An 18,857-nucleotide genomic window follows, 5' to 3' on the forward strand; every position below is an offset into this window, starting at 1 on the left:
CCCTTTGACCAAGTACTTGTCTAGGCTGAATAATGGTGTCATTTCTTCAAGAGCTGGACAGTAACCTACCTGCATGTCTGTGGCACCTGGTACTGGGCTGCACATGCCCAGTGTGCAGGCTCAATACACTTGGGTTTGTAGGAGGGAACTAGGTAGCACCAAAGGCTGGCCTAGGACCAACAGCCACAGAAAAATTCATAATGAGGCAGATAAAAGGACATTCAACTGAGTTTATTTTCCCTTTGCAAAGATACAAAAGTAGATGTATTCCAAAAATTTTTTTTTTTTTTTGAGAGGGAGAGAATGTGAGCAGGGGAGAGGCAGAGAGAGAGAAGAGAGAGAGAATCCCAAGCAGGTTCCACACTCAGCACAGAGCCTGATGTGGGGCTCAGTCCCATGACTGTGAGATCATGACCTGAGCTGAAATCAAGAGTCAGACACTTAACTGACTGAGCCACCCAGGTGCCCCAACATATTCCAAAATTAACAAGGAAGAGAAAATGATTAAAAGAGTTCACCAGGTCAGTGTTTCTGAATGGCAGGTTCTGAACTATTAGTAGATTATAAAATCATTTTAGTATCATAACCAGCATTTAAAATATGGAATGGAAAATATCAGAATGCACCTCACTTTGAAAGAGTTAATATTTTGTAAGTTTTACTGAGCTATATATGTGTACTGAGCTATAAAACTCACAGTTTGAAAACAATGCACTAGGGGGTCATTTACTTAAAAGGCAGCAATAGCGTGGTCAAAAAAGAAGGGGACATGAAGGTTACAGATCTGTGATGGAGTCCTGGCTCTGCTGTCATCTCTATGTACAACATATACTTCTAGCAGTAAGATGGAAAAATTACCCTGAAAAACCCTTATTCACAAACACCTAGATGCTAGGTAAACACCAAGCATATTTCAAAAACATTTAGCTAAATTTCCAAGAAAGGAAGGGAAATTCTTGGGGCCTAAACGTGAATTCAAGTGAGAAGGTGACTATGTAGATTAGATTAGTCCTCAGCAAACATTCACTCCTTTCCCACCACCTCCGCAGGAGCAGAGTACTTCTTCCCTCTCCTGTGGGCTCAGGCAAGGCATGTGATTTGCTTTGGCCAAAGGGAGGTTAGCAGATGTGATCTAAACACAGGCTTAAAACGTCCTTGCATATAGGGCTAGTCCTCTTCAAGAACGAGTCTCAGGCAGCTGCTGGTCTGTGGCAGATAAGAAATACGAAAAGTAGACCTAGATCTTACCAACAGCTTAGAGTTAAGACCAAGTGAACCTAGCCTGTATCAGCTGAATCCAGATGTGTGAGAAATGATCATATGACACTGAATTCTGAAGTGTGTTTGCAACATTATTGCTATGAAAATTGACTTAGGATATGAGTTTGCTCTGGGGTCAACTGTTTTGTTTTTTTGAGATATAACTGACAGACACATAACATTCATTTCAGGTGTACGACAGATTTATCCAATCTAGTGTGAAATTATCACCACGATACGTCTATTGAAGATCCATCACCACGCATGGCCACAAGATGTTTTTCATAGATCAACTGTTGATTCCAGATGCCTAGAACCTTGGCTGTTGCACGAGAGGAAAGAAAGCATTTGGACCCAGAGTGCAGAGTTGAAATTGAAATTCTTACATACAGCTGAGAGTCCCAAGATGAGGTGAGTTAGGAAAAAACATGCCTGCTGGCAAAATCAACACAAGGAAATTCTAGGTGAAGGCTTTGGGCATTCAAAAATTTTTCTTGTGATATCTTTGTTAGGTTTTGGTATCAAGATAATATTGGCCTGACAGAATGAATTGGGGAAGTGTTCCCTCCTCTTCTTTTTTGGAAGGAAGATTTTGTGAAGAATTGGTATTGGTTCTTTTTTTAAATGTTTGGTAGAATTCACTAGTGAAGTTATCTGGTCCTAGGGTTTTTCGTCTGTATGGGCGGGGGGTAGTTTTTTTTTTTATTATTATTATTAATTTAATCTGCTTACATGGCATAGGTCTATTCAGATTTTCTCTTTCCTCTTGCATCGGTTTTGGTAATTTGTGTCTTTCTAAGAATTTGTCCCTTTCTTCATTTGTTGGCATAAAACTGTTCATAGTATCCCTTTATAATGTTTTTTATTTCTGTTAGCTTGGTAGTAATGTTCCATCTTTTGATCCTGACTTCAGTAATTTTAGTCTCATGTCTTTTTCTTGGTCTGTCTGGCTAGAGGGTTGTCAATTTTGTTGATCTTTTCAAAGAACCATCATTTGATCTGAAATTTGTTTTTAAAACAAAATCCAGTCTTTTGGTATAGTTGGGTCCACAATAAGATAGAAAATTGTACTTTAATGGAGAGTATAGCTGACTGATGGAGGGAAAATCAATCTGTTAAGTTAAGAACTAAGAAGAAATTAGAACTCAGCATTCCAAATGCTTGACTTTGAAATTTGGTCTTTGATTGCTTTTGCTCTGTTGTTGTTGTTATTATTAAGTTTTATTTGTTCATTCTGAGAGAGAGTGAGAGAGAGCATGAGCAAAGGGACAGAGAGAGAGGGAGAGAGAAGATCCCAAGCAGGCTCTGCATCATCAGCCCAGAGCCTGACAAGGGGCTAGAACCCACAAACTGAGAGTGTGTGAGCCAAAATCAAGAGCTAGATGCCCAACTGAGTCACTCAGGCCCCCTCTTGTCTGTTGTTATTAAGATTCTATTGTAAGATGCCTCTGACTCTTTGACTTAGTCACCTCCCCTTCCCAGTTCTTACTTTCCTCATCTACAAATGAAAGGGTAGTGGTCATATTAAAAAGAAAATGGTGGTCCTGAGGAGCACTATTTACTGAGTACCACTTAGTGCTGGGTCCTGTGCTGAGCCCCATTACATGCATCTCACAAATCACAGCCACATAATTGGAGAGGACTCAGGAACACATTCCTATAGCCAGAGGCGCTCGCTGGGTGGGTGACCATCATTGCTGCCTACATGTCCCCTTGCCTCCCCTATGTGTCTAGGGGCTCACAAGAGTCATTCCTGGGGTAGGGGAGGGTACAGAAACCCTGACTCCGGGGCAGCAAAGGGCCTCCTAAGCTCTAGCACACATCACCTCTGGAGATAGATGCTCATTAACTACTGACACAGCCCAGGTGGCCACTACCTAGCCGAACTATTGCACTTGGAAGAGGTATCTCCATTTCATAAATTTATTGACCTTGTATGGAGCAGTTCATAGGTCGTTTTCTGTGTAGGATTAGCTCCAGGTCTGAAGGGCCTGGTCAGCATGGGCGGAGCGGTCATAAAGACTTGCTCTGGGAGGATAACCTTGGGCAAGCCATTTATCCTCCCAGAGGCTGGCTTTCCTTGTCTGCAATGGGGATGAGGAACATGTCCACAACAGACAATGACTGGACCCTTCCATGGGCCAGACGCCAAGCTAACACTAGTAATTCAACTCATTTAATCCTCCCCACAGCCCAGTGAAGTACTAGTACCACCTCCATTGTAGAGAGAGGAGAAATGAGATTTGGCAAGGATAAGTAACCAAATCATAGAGCCAGTGAGCGGAGGGACTGAGCATTAGACCTGGACGTCTAACTCCATGGTCTGAGAACTTAGCCATTCTGACACCACCTCACAGGCTTGTTCAGACAACTCAGAGCCAGTGCCACGCACCTAGCACAGCGCTCTGGAATACCCTGACTTCCTTTCCCAGAGTATGACTCGGGCTCATGGCAGAGCTCACAGCAAGCTGTAAGAACAGCCAGGGCCCAGGCTGCGGGAGACAAAAGCAACCCCAATCTTATGGGGGCTCGCAACAGCCCAGGGCAAGAAGCCCATTTCTTGCACTTTTCCCTCACGTTTTCTGTGGGTTATTACAAATGTCAGGACGGAAGTCACCAACTGATCCTCTGAAACTTCCTTCCCTTCTGTCTCTGCATGTTCTCTCTTCCACTTCTGCTGTTTGTGGCCTTCATCAGGCACTGATCTGGCTTAAGCTTGGTGAGACCCCCCTGGATACACCCTGGCTGGATGGCTGGACTTCTCGCCACCCCTCCCCGACCCCCCAGAAGGCTCCCAGCACATCCAGTTCCCTCCAGCTCCCCCTGAGGGAAAATCCCCTGCAGGCCACCTTCTTTGTCTACTCACACCAGGGGGCTCACCCATGCCACCTCCTAAGTCTCTCTCTGAAGCTGATATCTCTCTCCTGAGTTTCCAGCTCCTTCCATCCAAATGTCTCTTGGGCCACTTTTACCTCCAGCCAGCAGGCCTAGAGGACACTTACCGTCTTTCCCCTAAAACCTGCTTCTGTCCTGGGATCAGTATCACTACACTCCTAGTTACTTGAGCGAATTCAAACGCTGAAGCCGACAGGGAAATTCTGTAAAGGAGCCACACAGAGCCAGGGGTCTCTAATCCAAGTCCAGGGAACAATCTAGTCTGCTTCCTAAGACATCCCTGTCTGTCTGAAGTCCACACAGAAAATAAGCACCACAACAGATCAGTATTGGATACAGTATGAATTCCCAAAAGCTTCCTTCTCTTTGGTTAGATAAATGGTAATAGCAGCATGTAGGGGATAAGCTTAGGAATTCCTTGGGCTTACACCAATGGGTTAACAAGACATAAAGAAATACAAAGTCATAAAACGCTCAATCCTGAGTTTGGGCAACTCAGACTGGCACCCCAAGAATAGGAAGGTATAAACGCACCCTGAGAATAGGAAGGTGCAAAGGTGCCAGGAATAGGAAGGTGCAAAGGCACCCCAAAATAGACAGGGGGTGCAGAGCCCCCAGAATAGAGAGGGAGAGGCAAAGGCCTAAAATAGGAATGGCGCAAAGATGCCCAATACATAGGTATATGAAATAAACAAGATTAGATATTCAGGGTGGAAGCACCCCAATTTAGTACTATAGCAGAAAAGCTGCTTTCACGGGAGAACAGGGCCAGTTAGGTAAATCGGTGAATTGGACTATGGACCACTGCGTTGCAGACAAAGCAGCCCAGAATGGAGATGGTTAACAAAAGAAGTACCTTACTAACCCTGAGGTTACTCCCCCTACCTGTCTCATCCCCTAGGCTAAGATAAACAGAGGTGCACCCTCCTGTCTGCTGTAAACAACCTTCCTCCTGGTACCCAGATTTTGTTTTGTATTAACCCAAACCCCTCACCCCAAATATCCTCAAGACTCCCTTTCCCTCATGTCCACAAGTTATTGTCCCTTTGTGCACGTCCATCGCCATGTTTGTAAGCCTTCTGATCCTAATAAAAACGGGGCAAGGACCCTTATTCGGGGCTCTTGTCTTTTCCCAGACATTAGCCACCTCTCGCTTTAATCCTACATCCTGCTTTTTTGCTAGACAAGAGAGAACTTTAGACCCAGAGTCTATGACAGCAGCAAACAATATTTATAAAGTACTAAGCACAGTTCTAAAGCAGTTTGCATGCATTAACCCATTTAACTCCCACACTAATCTTGTAGGGCAAGCACTATTGTATTCACTTTTACTAACAACTTAAGTGAAACAGAGAAATCAAACAAGATGCTTAGGACAGCACAGCCCATGACTGGTGGAGCCAGGATACAAATCCATGCAGTCAGCCTCTAAAGTTCAGGCCATATTACTATCTTCTTAAAAACTATTTAAATCAAATCCTGCTAGCGGGAAATTGTATATACAATACATGAATAATAAATGAAAAAGTAGCTGAGAAATGATCAACATACAGTAAATTAAACATATTAAAATTGAATTAAAAAAAAACTAAAGATATGAAATTCCAGACTTCAAGTTTTATTACAAAGTGGCAACAATTAAAACAGTATGGTACTGGCATAAAAATAGACACATAGATCAATGGAACAGAATAGAAAACCCAGAAAGAAACCCACAGTTATATGGTCAATTAATCTTCAACAAAGAATGAATGAGTATACAATGGGAAAAAGACAGTCTCTTCAACAAATAGTGTTGGAAAAACTGGACTGCTACATGTCAAGGAATGAAACTGGATCACTGAATTAAAGACCTAAATGTGAGACCTGAAACCATAAAAATCCTTGAAGAGAGCACAAGCAGTAATCTCTCTGACATTGGCTGTAACAACATTTTTCTAGATATGTCTCCTGAGGCAAGGGAAATAAAAGCAAAAATAAACTATTGGTACTATATCAAGACAAAAAGCTTCTGCACAGTGAAGGAAACAATCAACAAAACTAAAAGGCAACCTATGGAAGGTACTTGAGAAGATACTTGCAAATGGCATATCCAATAAAGGATTGGTATCCAAAACATATAAAGAACAGATACAACTCAATACCCCAAAACCAAATAATCCTATTAAAAATGGCAGAAGACATGACACTTCTCCAAAGAAGACATCCAGATGTCCAACAGACACATGAAAAGATGCTCAACATCAGTGATTATCAGGGAAATGCAAATCAAAATTACAATAAGATATCACCTCACAAGCCTGTCAGAATGGCTAAAATAAAAAACACAAGAAATAAGTGTTGGTGAGGATGTGGAGAAAAAGGAACCCTCTTGTGCTGCTGGTGGGAATATAAACCGGTACAGCCACTGTGGAAGACAGTATAGAGTTTCCTCAAGAAATTAAAAATAGAACTACCCTACAATCTAGTAATCACACTACTAGGTATTTACCCAAAAAAAATACAAAAACATTAATTCAAAGGGATACATGCACCCCTATATTTATTGCAACATTATTTACCAAATTACGGAAGTAGACCAAGTATCCATCAATAGATGAATGGATAAATGAGAGGCGGTACACACACACACACACACACACACACACACAATGGAATATTATTCAGCCATAAGAAGAATGAAGTCTTGCCATTTGCAATAAGATGGATGGAGCTAGAGAGTATAATGCTAAGTGAAATAAATCAGTCAGAGAAAGACAAATGCCATATGATTTCACTCATATGTTTAAGAAACAAAACAAATGAGCAAAGGGAAAAAAGAGAGAGAAAGACAAACCAAGAAATAGACTGTTAACTATAGAAAACAAACTGACGGTTACCAGAGGGGAGAAGCGGGGGGTGGGGGGAGGGGAATGGGTGAAATAGGGGATGGAGATTAAAGAGTACACTTATCGAGATGAAAAATAAAATGAAACTCAGGTAAAAAATTTTTAAAAAGTAGGTTGCAGGGGCGCCTGGGTGGCTCAGTCAGTTAAGTATGCCACTTTTGATTTCCACTCAGGTCATGATCTCATGGATTCGTGAGTTTAAGCTCCACATCAGGTTCTGCATTGGCAGCACGGAGCCTGCTTGGGATTCCTTCTCTCCCTCTCTCTCTCTGACCCTCCCCCGCTGTGCATGTGCAAATTCTCTCTTAAATAAATTTTAAAAAAGTAGGTCGTATACAATCACTCTGGAAAAAAAAAAGTTAACAACTTGATGCGTTTCACATATGAGGACACTTGTGACACGATCATCACATTACATTCAATATGATCTCAGTTATGCATATACATGTATCGACAATGAAGAGGAAAGAGATATACCACATGCTAAGAACGCTGTCTGGGAGGCAGGATCATGGGTAACTGAAAACCTATACCTTTCTAGATGTTTCTAATTTCCTACAAAGAATATGCACTATTTTAACAATCAGAAGCACAAATGTAGTATTTAAAGAAATGATGTGACGAATTAAAAATAAAGCCCCTCACCCTCTCCCCAGGACCACATCCCTGCAGGGATCACACCAGATCACTGTAAGCTCCAAAGAAGGGGCTGTCTGCAACGTGGCCGGCCCCTCGGTCCCACTGCACTTACTGTATTTCGGTTCCCAGATGCTTCAGGGAAATATTCTGAAGGGCTAAGGGCATGGCAGGCACCGGCTGCAAGGCGGCTGCCACACCCACGAGCCCAGGGGGCGTTTGCACAGGGCACAGGAACTCCTCCAGCTCCACTTCCTCTTGCTCTGTGGAACAGAGAAACAGGGTAATCACCCACGTGGGTCGCTGCACTTGTACATACGAGACAGAGGCGCACTGGGCTGGGTTCCCACTGGGAGCAGGTGGGAGTCAGTGGGCTGCCTGAGCAAGCCTTCTTTGGCAGGTTAAGAGCAGCCAAAGAGGCAGGCTTTTCATTAAATGTTCTTCCAGGAAAATGATGCATCTTACTGAGAAAGTCTTCCTGAAAACCTCGTTAAAATATGCAGAACTGCTGATACTTCTACATCTGAGAATCTACCCTAAAAACGTTACCTGACATGCAGACAAAGCTTTATGAGCCAAGAGGTTCATCCTGGCACCGTCTGTCCTCACACTGGAAATAACTCCCTCAAACTAGAAGTAAAGTTCTGGGGAGGGGTTAAACAAATCATGATGCCTTCTGAAAATAGGATATTACTCAGCCGTTTAAAACAACACTAATGAAGAATGCTTAAAATCATGAGGAACAGGTGTGGGATATAAAAACAGCTAGTAAAAAAATTGGGTTAGAGCATCATGATCGCAACTGTAGAGAAAGTCTCACAGAAATACACTCTGTGGTATGGACAGAGGTCAGAAGTGCATGGTGGGATCAGAAGCAGGCTGCCTTCATTATCGCTTCGTGTTTTTGCCCAAATTGTCTATGCTAAACATGCGTTATTTTTTATAAACAGAAAGATAATGTATACTCATCAAAAGTAGAAGTTTATAAACAGATTTTATAACATGGAGGCATTAGGGTCACAATACGTAGTACCGTAGAGCAAGGTAGGGTGTTTGTATTATTATATGATCTGAAATACGTTTAAATAAAAGGCAAGCGGGGGTCATTATGTAATGTGAACATTGGCTGTCTCTGGGCGACGGGATTATGGCTACTTTTTCTTCCACTTTTCTACTTTTTGTAAATGGTCTGCAACGATTCTTATACGGTGCGTGCTTCAAAACACTTAACATTAAGGAACGTTTTGAGGCTAAGGTAACATTATTTGAAGTATAAGAGAGAGGAGGTGAAATACTCAGAAGTTAGTTTTGAGTGTTACAAAAAGCAGGGGAGGATTAAGACCACCTATTGGGCAGCAGGATCTGGATCAGGCAGCTCCTGAGACATGGAGGGCAGCAGGCACCTTCCACCGGAGCCCTTTTACTGAGAGGGTGAAATGTAGGGGAAGAAGGAATTTTACCTTTGCACTCCATTTTCAAACAGGGTGCAGGTGCAAAAACATTGACTACAACCGCAGGGGCGGGAGAGCTGTTCCATCTACTCACAAACAGACTTTGCAATCAATATATTTAATTCCTAATAGGCCCTGTCACATCCGGGCCACGACTTGGCCCAAGTCATTCTTTTGAGCTCCCTCTCTTCAATTCACTCTCTCACCAAACACTTCTGGCATCTGCCCTGAGGTTTCTGGTGGAGCTGGAGAAAGTTAGATAATCAAAGGCATAGGAAGCTCCCAGCTTAAGGAGCAGGGAGAAGTGTGCACTTCAGGAAGACCAAGTGAGTAGAAGCTGGAGGGCAGGCCAGGCAAGGTGCAGGCGAGTTCTGGGAGATGAAGACAGATTGTTTCACCGCAAGTCAGGAAAGGCTTTCTGGAGGAAGGGCACTGGAGCAGGGCCCAGAGGGCTGGAAAGGAGTTTGAACTGCTAAAGGAGTGAAGGAGGATGCCAGGAGGGAACAGAGGAGATGGGGCTGGGAAGGACAAATGGGCGGGAGGGGGCTAATAGGGGATCTCATCTGGCTGGACCCACGGGACCCCTGAGGGTTTCAGCAAAAGCTCCAAAGAACCTGGGTTACAGCTGTGGTGTTGGAAGAACCGAAGCCAATCCACGTTTCTGTTAGAAGGGTGCTGTGACCAGACTGGAAATCGCATTTTCTCTTCTGGCCCCAGGTTCCACATTTTTAAATTAAAAAAAAAATTTTTTTTTAATGTTTATTTATTTTTGAGAGACAGAGAGAGCGAGCAAGCTGGGGAGGGGCAGACACAGAATCCGAAGCAGGCTCCAGGCTCTGAGCAGTCAGCAGAGAGCTGGATGCGGGGCTCGAACCCACAAACGATGAGATCATGACCTGGGCTGAAGTCAGATGCTCAACTGACTGAGCCACTCGGGCACCGCATGGTTCCACATTTTTAAAATGGGAAGGATACTCTCCATCCTGTCTCCTCCGGAGGTAAAGTATATCAAAATATTTAGGAAACCATAAAAGCCCCATTCTGTGGACTTGCATCTTTCAAAAGTAGTCTTTAATCCAGACTTTGAGCTGATTCAAAATAATTACGGTTTTCTTGTTTATCAATACTTTAACCATCTTTATCCTCCCTCATGCAGAAGAAACAAAAAATGTACAATTTGCCTAAGATTTTTAATGTCTTGGCAGGTACTTCCCTAACTGCCAATATCTGTTCTCCTTTAATGTCCACCTTTGGCCCTAAATCCACCCTGAGGCCACACGAACTAAGCCTTGGGGGTGAATGTCACCCACTGGCTGGATTCGCCAGTGAGGAAACAGTGGCTCAGGGGGATTTTCGTGGCCAGGGTCACACAGCCGGTAGCAGAGTCATGCACTCAAACACAGTTCCTTGCTTGTCCACTAAAACCACGTGGCTTGTCAGAGCAGGTTTTGTGGCAGGTGGACGGTTCCCAGATGAGAGGGGCTGCCCGGGAAGGCCCAGTGGGAAGGCCCCCAGCGCGAGGAGGTGTTTGAGAGATGGGTGGCACGTGACAGTGATGTCACAGTGAAGGTTAGCACTTCCCGTGGATAAGAGGATTGGTCTGGGGCCTCTGGGCCTCCCTCCAAGGCCGCACAAGGAATTCTCAGCAGCGTTCATCCGAACGCTTTGCCTGAGCTGCAGGGGCTGCTCCACCACCAGTAGGAAGTCATTGACCAACCAAAGGGCCTGGGCCAGACAGTCACTTCCCTGCAGGGCCCTGGACATGGCGGTGGCCTCCTCAGCATAAGGAGGGGGTTATGAGCCTGCAGATTCGGGTTCAAATTTCAGTGCGGACATTTTCTTGCTCTGCTACCTTGACCAGGTAGGTCCACTGGCCTCTGGGGGTCTCAGTTTCTTCTTCTGTAAAATGGGTACGACACTACTTCATAAGATTGATGTGAGGATTAGATGACATGAAAGAAGCACGTAAAGTGTTAGAAACAGTGTCAGTGGTATGCATATTTTTACAACAATATATTCTTACCTAAGTGCTATTTTGTGTAAATCGTGTCCTACTTTGGCAACATATTATCATTAATCTGCTGGTTTGCCCTTGATCTTTCTCAGCTCTTGTGGAGACCAACGTTTAGGTAAAGCATAAAATAAAGGTGTAAACGCTTAAAAGCTGCAGACAACGTGCCTTGCAGATTGCTCAACAGCAGTGATAGGACACTTTTTACCAGATGAAGTGTCTGTGACTCAAAGGCAGATGTGAGTCAGTTGGCTTTCAGTGTCCCGGAGCCGGCTCTGCTTCCTCCCAGAAAGGGTGGGGACTGGCTGTGGGGCAACCTGCTCCAGACAGCAAATCCAGGTCGCTCACAACTCCACAAATGTCCTTCTGGGTGGGCCGGGAAAGGTTCGCAGGGGACATGATCCGGAGGGTGAAGGCCCACATCCCAGCTTCCTGCATCTCCTACCAGGGTCCTCCTTGGGAGACTGGTGTCCTGGTCATTATGACAACTGCTCTCTCCCTCCTCCACCCCCTGGCCCCCGGCCACGTCTCCAGTAGGAGCTGGCCCCGGAGAGGCTCACTAAATGTACTAAACCAAAGCCACAGAATTCAAGAACCTGGAAAGGATTCAGCACAGCAGAAGAACCTGTGGGATCCCAAAGCCATTTCAGTTCCAATTTCAGTTCCGGACACACCAGAATTCTGTCATCAGGAGGGTTTCTTGTCACTGCAAATCTGAGGCTGATCTCGGCCAATTGTGCCAACTTAGGCTGCAGTTTCCCACACCAGGCAGGGCTGTCTGGCTCTCTGGTGGAGAGAGGGTGGGTTGCAAGTGCAGACGCACAAACAAACCCTTCCCCAGAGAAAGCCCTTACTCACATGAAACACCCAGAAGGTTCTTGGAAGAAATGACTGATAATTACTATTAACAACTGAAAAGAACAGTTATGTTAAGAGTAGTAATGTACACATACACATATAACAACAAGTTACTAGAACAGTTACTATGTATTGAGCACTTACTGTGTGCCTGGCATTAGTCTAAGGGCTTTACCTTCCTTTCCTCATTTAATTATAGAATCCAATGCAATCGCTCACAAATATCCAATGTGCCAGGTAGGGCACCTGGTACTGGGACACAAGTGACAAAGATACGGTCCCCACCCGAGGGCAGGGACCGACAAGGATGCTGTGAAGAGAACACAGCGTGACAGGCCTTGTTAGAACCATGCGAAAAAAGCGTCGAGGGCTCATACAGAGTCCAGCCGGCATAGCACTGGGAGGCTTCCAAGGGGAGCCTGGCAGGAGTAGGAGGCGACACTGGAGCGTGGCTATGAAGAATAAGCGGGAATTTGCCAGGCAGACAAGCTTCTGGTGCTGCTGAAGCGCACACGGCGTGAGGCGGGCACTGGGGGAGCAGGCAGAGGTGAGCCGAGGGAGGATGAGCCCTGGGCACCGGGCTAAAAAGCGGGGCCTCGGTCACGGGTGGGTGGGTCTCCAGCGCTCACTTTAGAAAGTCCGCTCGGCCTGCAGTGGGGAGGATGGGTCTGAGGTGGCGGGCCGGTTCACGGGCACGGGTGAGGAGGCTACTGTGGTTTTCCAGCCAGGGGCCATGAGGCCAGAGCCAAGGTACAGCAGCGAGGAGGGGCTGGCCTGGTGCGGACGCCAGAGGGCAGACACGGCCAACATGGTGACCGACCGGCCTGGCCAGCCCAGACTGCCGAATGGGTGAGGGCAGCGCCCTGTTACCGGACAGCCGGGTGAATAAAAGGCCATTTAACGATGGGAAAGAAACCGGGGGAGCAGATGGTCAAGGGCAGAAGAGCTCGGTTTGGGACACGGAAAACACATGGGTACAGAGTTCTAGAGGTGCCTGGCTACAAGTCGTCCCCTCGCCTATTCGGTCTCCCTGCTAACCGAGGATGAGGTGTTACAGACATGCTGCAGCTCTGAGCTGGGACAAGGCTCCGAGCCCTTACAGGGGCAGCTGGGGGTGGTCTGTCCTGATTCTCTACCTGCCAACCATATGGCTGGCTGCAGCGTGGGGGTGGGAGGGTGTGATCTCCAGGACTCCTCCATACTTGGATGTTCTAGGATTTGGGATCAAGCAACTTCCTTTGTAGGCCACGTGGAGGTGAAGGATTCTGCCTTAAGGGAATACTACGGGTAAAATCACTGACCTACCCAACGCACACACAGAAGCATTTGTGTAGGAGGCAGCAACAATAACTGCGTGTTCTCATTACCCTTCTGCACAGCAACCCCGTGAGAGTCTCATTTCTTCGGACCTTCCCATGGCGGTCATCGTAACCGTAGCTGACGCTTACTGCGCTCTGACAATGTGCGGCATGCTTCCAACCACTTAAGGTGCATGGATTCATTTGATTCTCATAACAACCCTAAGAAGTAGGTATAGTTTATCACGCTCATTTTATACGGAAGGAAACGGAAGCTCAGGAAGATCAAGCAACTGACTTTTAAGACCACACAGGATTAGGATTTGAACCCAGACGTCCTGGCCTCAGGGCCCGTATTCTTGCCCTTGACACTACACCGTGCCCTAACTGATCCTGAGTCACATCCCTGGCTCTTTGCTTCTTTACCAGAGGCTCCTCCCACTCACTCCCAACAGGAGGGGAAACGCTTGGTCACCAAGACCCCTGGGTGTGTGTGCAGGAGGCGAACCCATTGGGTACCTAGCTCGAGGCGCAGGGCGGGCCCATTCCCAGCCAGGGTGGCATCAGGGGCGACGGGAGGTGCAGGCGGGCTGTTGTGGAACTCCCAGCGCTTCATCTGCAGCTGCTGCAGCCAGTACAGCATCACTTGCTTGGTGGCGGCCTGAGAAGCACAGGGGTTAATTGGTATGGCCCTGTGCCCTATGCGTGGCACTGGGTGTGGGGTGCAGGAAGGTCACGGGAGGCTTAGTGACTCTCTCCCTCCCAGAGAAAACAACTATCACTGCAGATGGGTGCCTGCTTCTGAAACACCACCTGCTTCTTGGCCACAGAAGAGAATCAGGCATCAGTCCCAAACTTAGAGGTTCCTTAACCTTTCTGGGTCTCAGTTTTCCCATCTGTACTATGGTGAAGATACCATTCAGGTCCTGGGGCAGTTATGAGAATGAAATGAGGTAAGGGAAGTGAAATGCCCAGCATAGTACCAGACACACTGGAGGTGCTCAAAATGTGCTCACTGGACAAAGGAATTTGGAGGGGATAAGAGAGGGAAAGAACTTTGAAATTCTGACCTGAGTGGGGCCCCAGCACCTCACTGTGCAACATTGCAATGTCTTAACTGACTGTGATATTGCGATTTATAAGAAACATATATTTGATCATTCAAATGACCCAGATATATTTCTCATATGTATTTGATCTTTGTCCATGGTTTCTGGCTCACAGCTCCTAAAGCCCTTGGAACTTCCTGGGATAAGGGCGATAAAGCTGACTTTTGTTGTGTTCATACGTTAACTCTTAGAAAGCCCTTAGGGAACCTAATGAGGGGGGCTGGTTGCCAGGAGAACCAAACATGTGATTAGAGGCTTGGAACTTTCAGTAGGTTTTATACCCTGCATAGAGCCCAACTCAGACCTTGAACTCAGGACCCTGAGATCAAGACCTGAGCCGAGATCAAGAATCAGATGCTTAATCCATTGAGCCACCCTGAAGTGCCCCAAGGCTTGGAACTTTCAGTCCCACCCCTATCCCCCAGAAAGAAAGAGGCTGAACCAGAGAATAGCCAATGACTTAGTCAGTCATGACTATGTAATGAAGCCTCCATAAAAACCCAAAGGACTGGGTTTGGAGAGCTTTTGAGTTGGTGAACATGGAGATGTGGGGAGAGTGGCATAGCTGGAGAGGGCATGGAAGCTCCTACCCCTTCCCCATACCTTGCCCAATACACTTCTTCATCTGGCTATTGATTGGTATCCTTTATCATATCCTTTAATAAACTGGTAAACATAAGTGTTACCCTGGGGGTTCTGGGAGCCCCTCTAGCAAAATAATCAAACCTAAGGAGGAGGTCACTGGAAACTCCAATTTGTAGCCTGCTGTCAGCAGCACAAGTAACAGCCTGGGGCTTGTGACTGGCATCTGAAGTGAGGTGTGGAAGTGAGGTGGGAAGTCTCGTAGGACTGAGCCCTTAACCCATGGAATCTGATGCTGTCTCCAGGTAGACAGTGTTAGAATTAAGTTGAATTCTTGGACACCAGCTGGTGCCTGCGAATTGCTTGGTGTTGTGGGGGGATCCATGCCCCATGTTTGAATTGGGTCCAAGAATCCTAAAAGACTGACTTTTTATGGAACAGAGAGAATCCTTCCTCTGCTTTGGGGATACACTGAAATCATGGATTTGGTTGGGGACTGGAAAGCCATATGCACACAGTAACAACATAGTGGCACCCTCCAGGCACCCCAAACAAGGTAATGGTTGATACTGGTCATTCGTTTCCCAGCACTGGATGGTCCAAATACCTACTTTCACATCTATTACATTGTTGGATCCTCCAGGAGGGAGGCAGGGCAGGAGTGATCAGCCTTCAACAGATGGAGAAACTAAGGCTCTGAAGTTGCCCAGGCAGGTGGTGGTAGAGCTGGTCCCAGAACCCGCGTCTCCCCCTTTAGACCAGAGCTTTGTGGCAATTTATGGCCAGGGGACTGTGGCTTACACAGAGAAGGGCTGGGATCACCTGGGCCACAGCAGCCGGGCAGCTCGCTGGGAGTGGATGGTGAACTTCACAGAGTCGCCCACAATCAAGGCCAGGTGAGAACACCAGCAGGCAGCAGGCTATGGGCAACCAGGGCAAAGCTCCCCCTTCTAAGTGATCCACAGATGATGTGTGCATGAGGCCAGGGGCTCCATGAGAGAGGACCTGGGCCTGTCAGGAGGTGCCACATGAGATAAAATGATGCCTACCAGTCTTCTCTTTCCATACACTCTCCCTAAGAGACCTCAGTGCTACCCAGGGCTTCACCATGACCCTGTGCTGACAAGCTCCCAGCCCATACCCAAATACCTCATTTTAGTAATTCACTGGACAAGTGTATATTGAGCACCTACTATTCATGTCATGGCCCCATCCTCTTAGAACTTAAGAGTCTACCAAAGGGGTGTCCTAAGGCCTCCCCAGCCTGGGTTCCCTAGGTCGTGGCTGGCCCGACTAAGCAGTCAGCCACCCCTCCCTTGCGTTCCTCCTCCCTCATATCCCTAGTCACCCCCATCGGTCTTCCTCCCCTGTCACAGCTCTAGCTCAGCCACCATTCTCTCTCAATTACCTCCAGATGGACTCCCTGCTCAGCAACCTTGCCTTCTCATTTTTTCTCTACCCAACAGCCACACTGAACCTTCTAAACATTCTAATCTCGCAGGGCTTCCTTGCTTAAAGTTCCTCAACAATCTCCCACAACCCACAGGACAAAGTCCAAGCTCCCAGGCCTACCTCACAAATGCTCCACACTTGGGCCTCCACTCTCCCACTCCATCTTTTGGGCCCCTCTGTACCCCAGGCTCCTGTGATCTGCCTGGACACTCTGGGCTGTATCCTGTTTCTTGTCTTTGCTCCTGGGGCTCTCTCGGCCAGGAATGCCCTTCTTCCTCTTGTCTGTTCATAGAAAACCGAATCCCTTTTTCAGGACTCAGATGTCATCCCCTCTGTGCTGCGCTCCTGGATGGACCCTTCCACTCAGTGGAACTGACCCTCCTGTTCACCATACTTGTCTGGTACAGACTTATCAGGGCATCTCTAAGGAACATTTCATGTTTGTGCCAGGCCCCCTGTGAGTTCTCTCACCAGACCTTAAGCTGTTTGAGAACCAGGGGGCAGGTCTGATTTGGCTCCATACCCTGGTGCTTAGCACCGAGCCAGGCACACACATAGATCAATGGAACAGTAAAAGCCATGTGTTCAAGACTCTGTAGACAGCAGTTAGCCTGTGGGAGGAAACACATGACCCGTAAACCACCTGATCTCTAAAATGCCTGCCTTCCCTGGCCTGGAATTCCTGGTTTGCATTATTTTGTCTGATTTTCCCAGCCTGGTCACTGGCCAGGCCCAGCCATTAAAGGGGAACTGAAGCTGTGGGCTACATACAGGGCGCTCAGTAGATTTCCAGTTGGCTGGAAGTGGGGGTCGAGGAGCAGGAAGACGGGGTGGGGTTGGGGAGGCTGTCTCCTGGCACACTCTTCTCTGGGGCATGTGAATCTTGGAATTCTTAACCCAGATCTGTCTTTCCACTTAAGTTCTGGGGCAACTCCTCCGGAAATGAACATTAGGGCCTCAGTTCTATTACCATGTGGGTTCATTAAACAAACATTTATGGAGCACCCACTCGGTGCTAGGCTGTATTCTAGATGCTGGGATTAATTCAACAATTTGTAGGTCCTGGATGTTTACATATCTTGTTTTAAATCTCACAAACTACCTAGATTCTGGGAGATTAAGTAACTAGCCCAGGGTTACACAGCTAGTTAATAGTAGCTGATGTAAAATTTGAATCCAAGCCTGTCTGATTTCAAAGCATGTTGCCTTACCACTGTTTCAGGCATTCTCAGTTAAAGATGATAATAAAACAAAACCTACTAATGGTGAAACACATTGAGATAAGCCTCTATGAACATTCTAGGCTGATCAGTGAAACCTAAGTATTTTATCTCCCAATCCCTGCCAATGTTTGCTCAGCATTCAATTCCCTCCGCCAAAATATCAAGAAAAGTGATTCAGAGTCCTGGTCTTGAGAGGACTGCACAGCTCATATCTTTACTATCCTTCGGCCCCAAGTAAGAAAGTTAATGTAACTGCATTGTTAAGGCACACCAAAAAGTAAAAGTTTTGAAACAGTACTGAGAGGTACAAAGACTAAGGGATTTCAAGTGTGGGTTACACCACTCACTAGATGCCTGACCTCTTAAGTAACTGGCTGGTTACTTCATCTCTCCAAGACTCTGTTTCTTGATTCTAATGTGGGTACATCATTCCTGCCTGTTATGGGAGCTCAATGAGAACATGGGTGCAAATGCATCTTGGAATGCACTAAATCCTGGGCACCCACGGTTCACTGGGGGAGATCAGAGTCTGTAATACTCGTTCCAGTAAATTTACTGTGACCACCCACACGTGCCAGGCTGTGCCCTGGGAACTCATCCCGGCTTTAAAAGGAAAAAAAAAACCTGCCCCATTTACCTTCAGGGTAATAATCCGGCTGGGAGTCTTGATTTCAAAAGTCCCCTCCTCGGCGTCTGCCTTGCAGTCAAAGACCGCACTGGAGAGGTCGATGCTGTCCAAGGGATTGGCATCCTGCGCGGTCCGTGAATAATACAGGCGACGTTTCTTCTCGTCGTAGAAGAACCAGCGGGATTTCCAACCCCGGATGGGCCCTTTGCCGCCAAATTTATTTAAATAACCACAGAGTTTCTTGGGGGCCGCCTCCAGGGAACGGGAGCAGCTCTTCGACTCCTCCGGAGGCAACACCTCGGGGCCCCTGGCAGGCTCTTCGGACCTGAGGACCGAGGAGCTAGACTCTGCGGGGTTCTCCTGGGCGCCCTCCATCTCCACTAAAGACCGTCGAGGCACTGGAAGTCCGCAGCCAACTCTGGCCAAATCCCAGAGACTCAGCGGGTACCTCCCGAGAGCGAGAAATCTGGGCGGGGGCGGGGCCACTGGTGACGCGCCCCCCAGTAGACCGCAGGAATGCGGATGGCTACAGTTAACCTTTGACGGCGAACCCAGGTGGGGCGATG

At 46.9% G+C, this 18,857-nt stretch overlaps 1 protein-coding gene across 1 annotated transcript in view; it reads right to left on the reverse strand.

The window, feature by feature from the left end:
* Positions 1–18,857, reverse strand: part of TBC1D2 (TBC1 domain family member 2) — a 55,483-nt gene extending 36,626 nt beyond the window's left edge. Inside the window, exons 1-3 of the mRNA XM_086683579.1 lie at positions 18,301–18,857; positions 13,817–13,958; positions 7,795–7,942 (exon numbers count right to left, since the gene is read on the reverse strand). Of these exons, the coding sequence (XP_086539705.1) occupies positions 7,795–7,942; positions 13,817–13,958; positions 18,301–18,666 (656 nt within the window). The 5' untranslated portion in view covers positions 18,667–18,857. The remainder of the gene's footprint in view (positions 1–7,794; positions 7,943–13,816; positions 13,959–18,300) is intronic.

This window comes from Puma concolor, chromosome D4, assembly GCF_028749965.1.
Source record: "Puma concolor isolate L17-30 chromosome D4, mPumCon1.1.hap2, whole genome shotgun sequence".
NCBI lineage: Eukaryota > Metazoa > Chordata > Mammalia > Carnivora > Felidae > Puma > Puma concolor.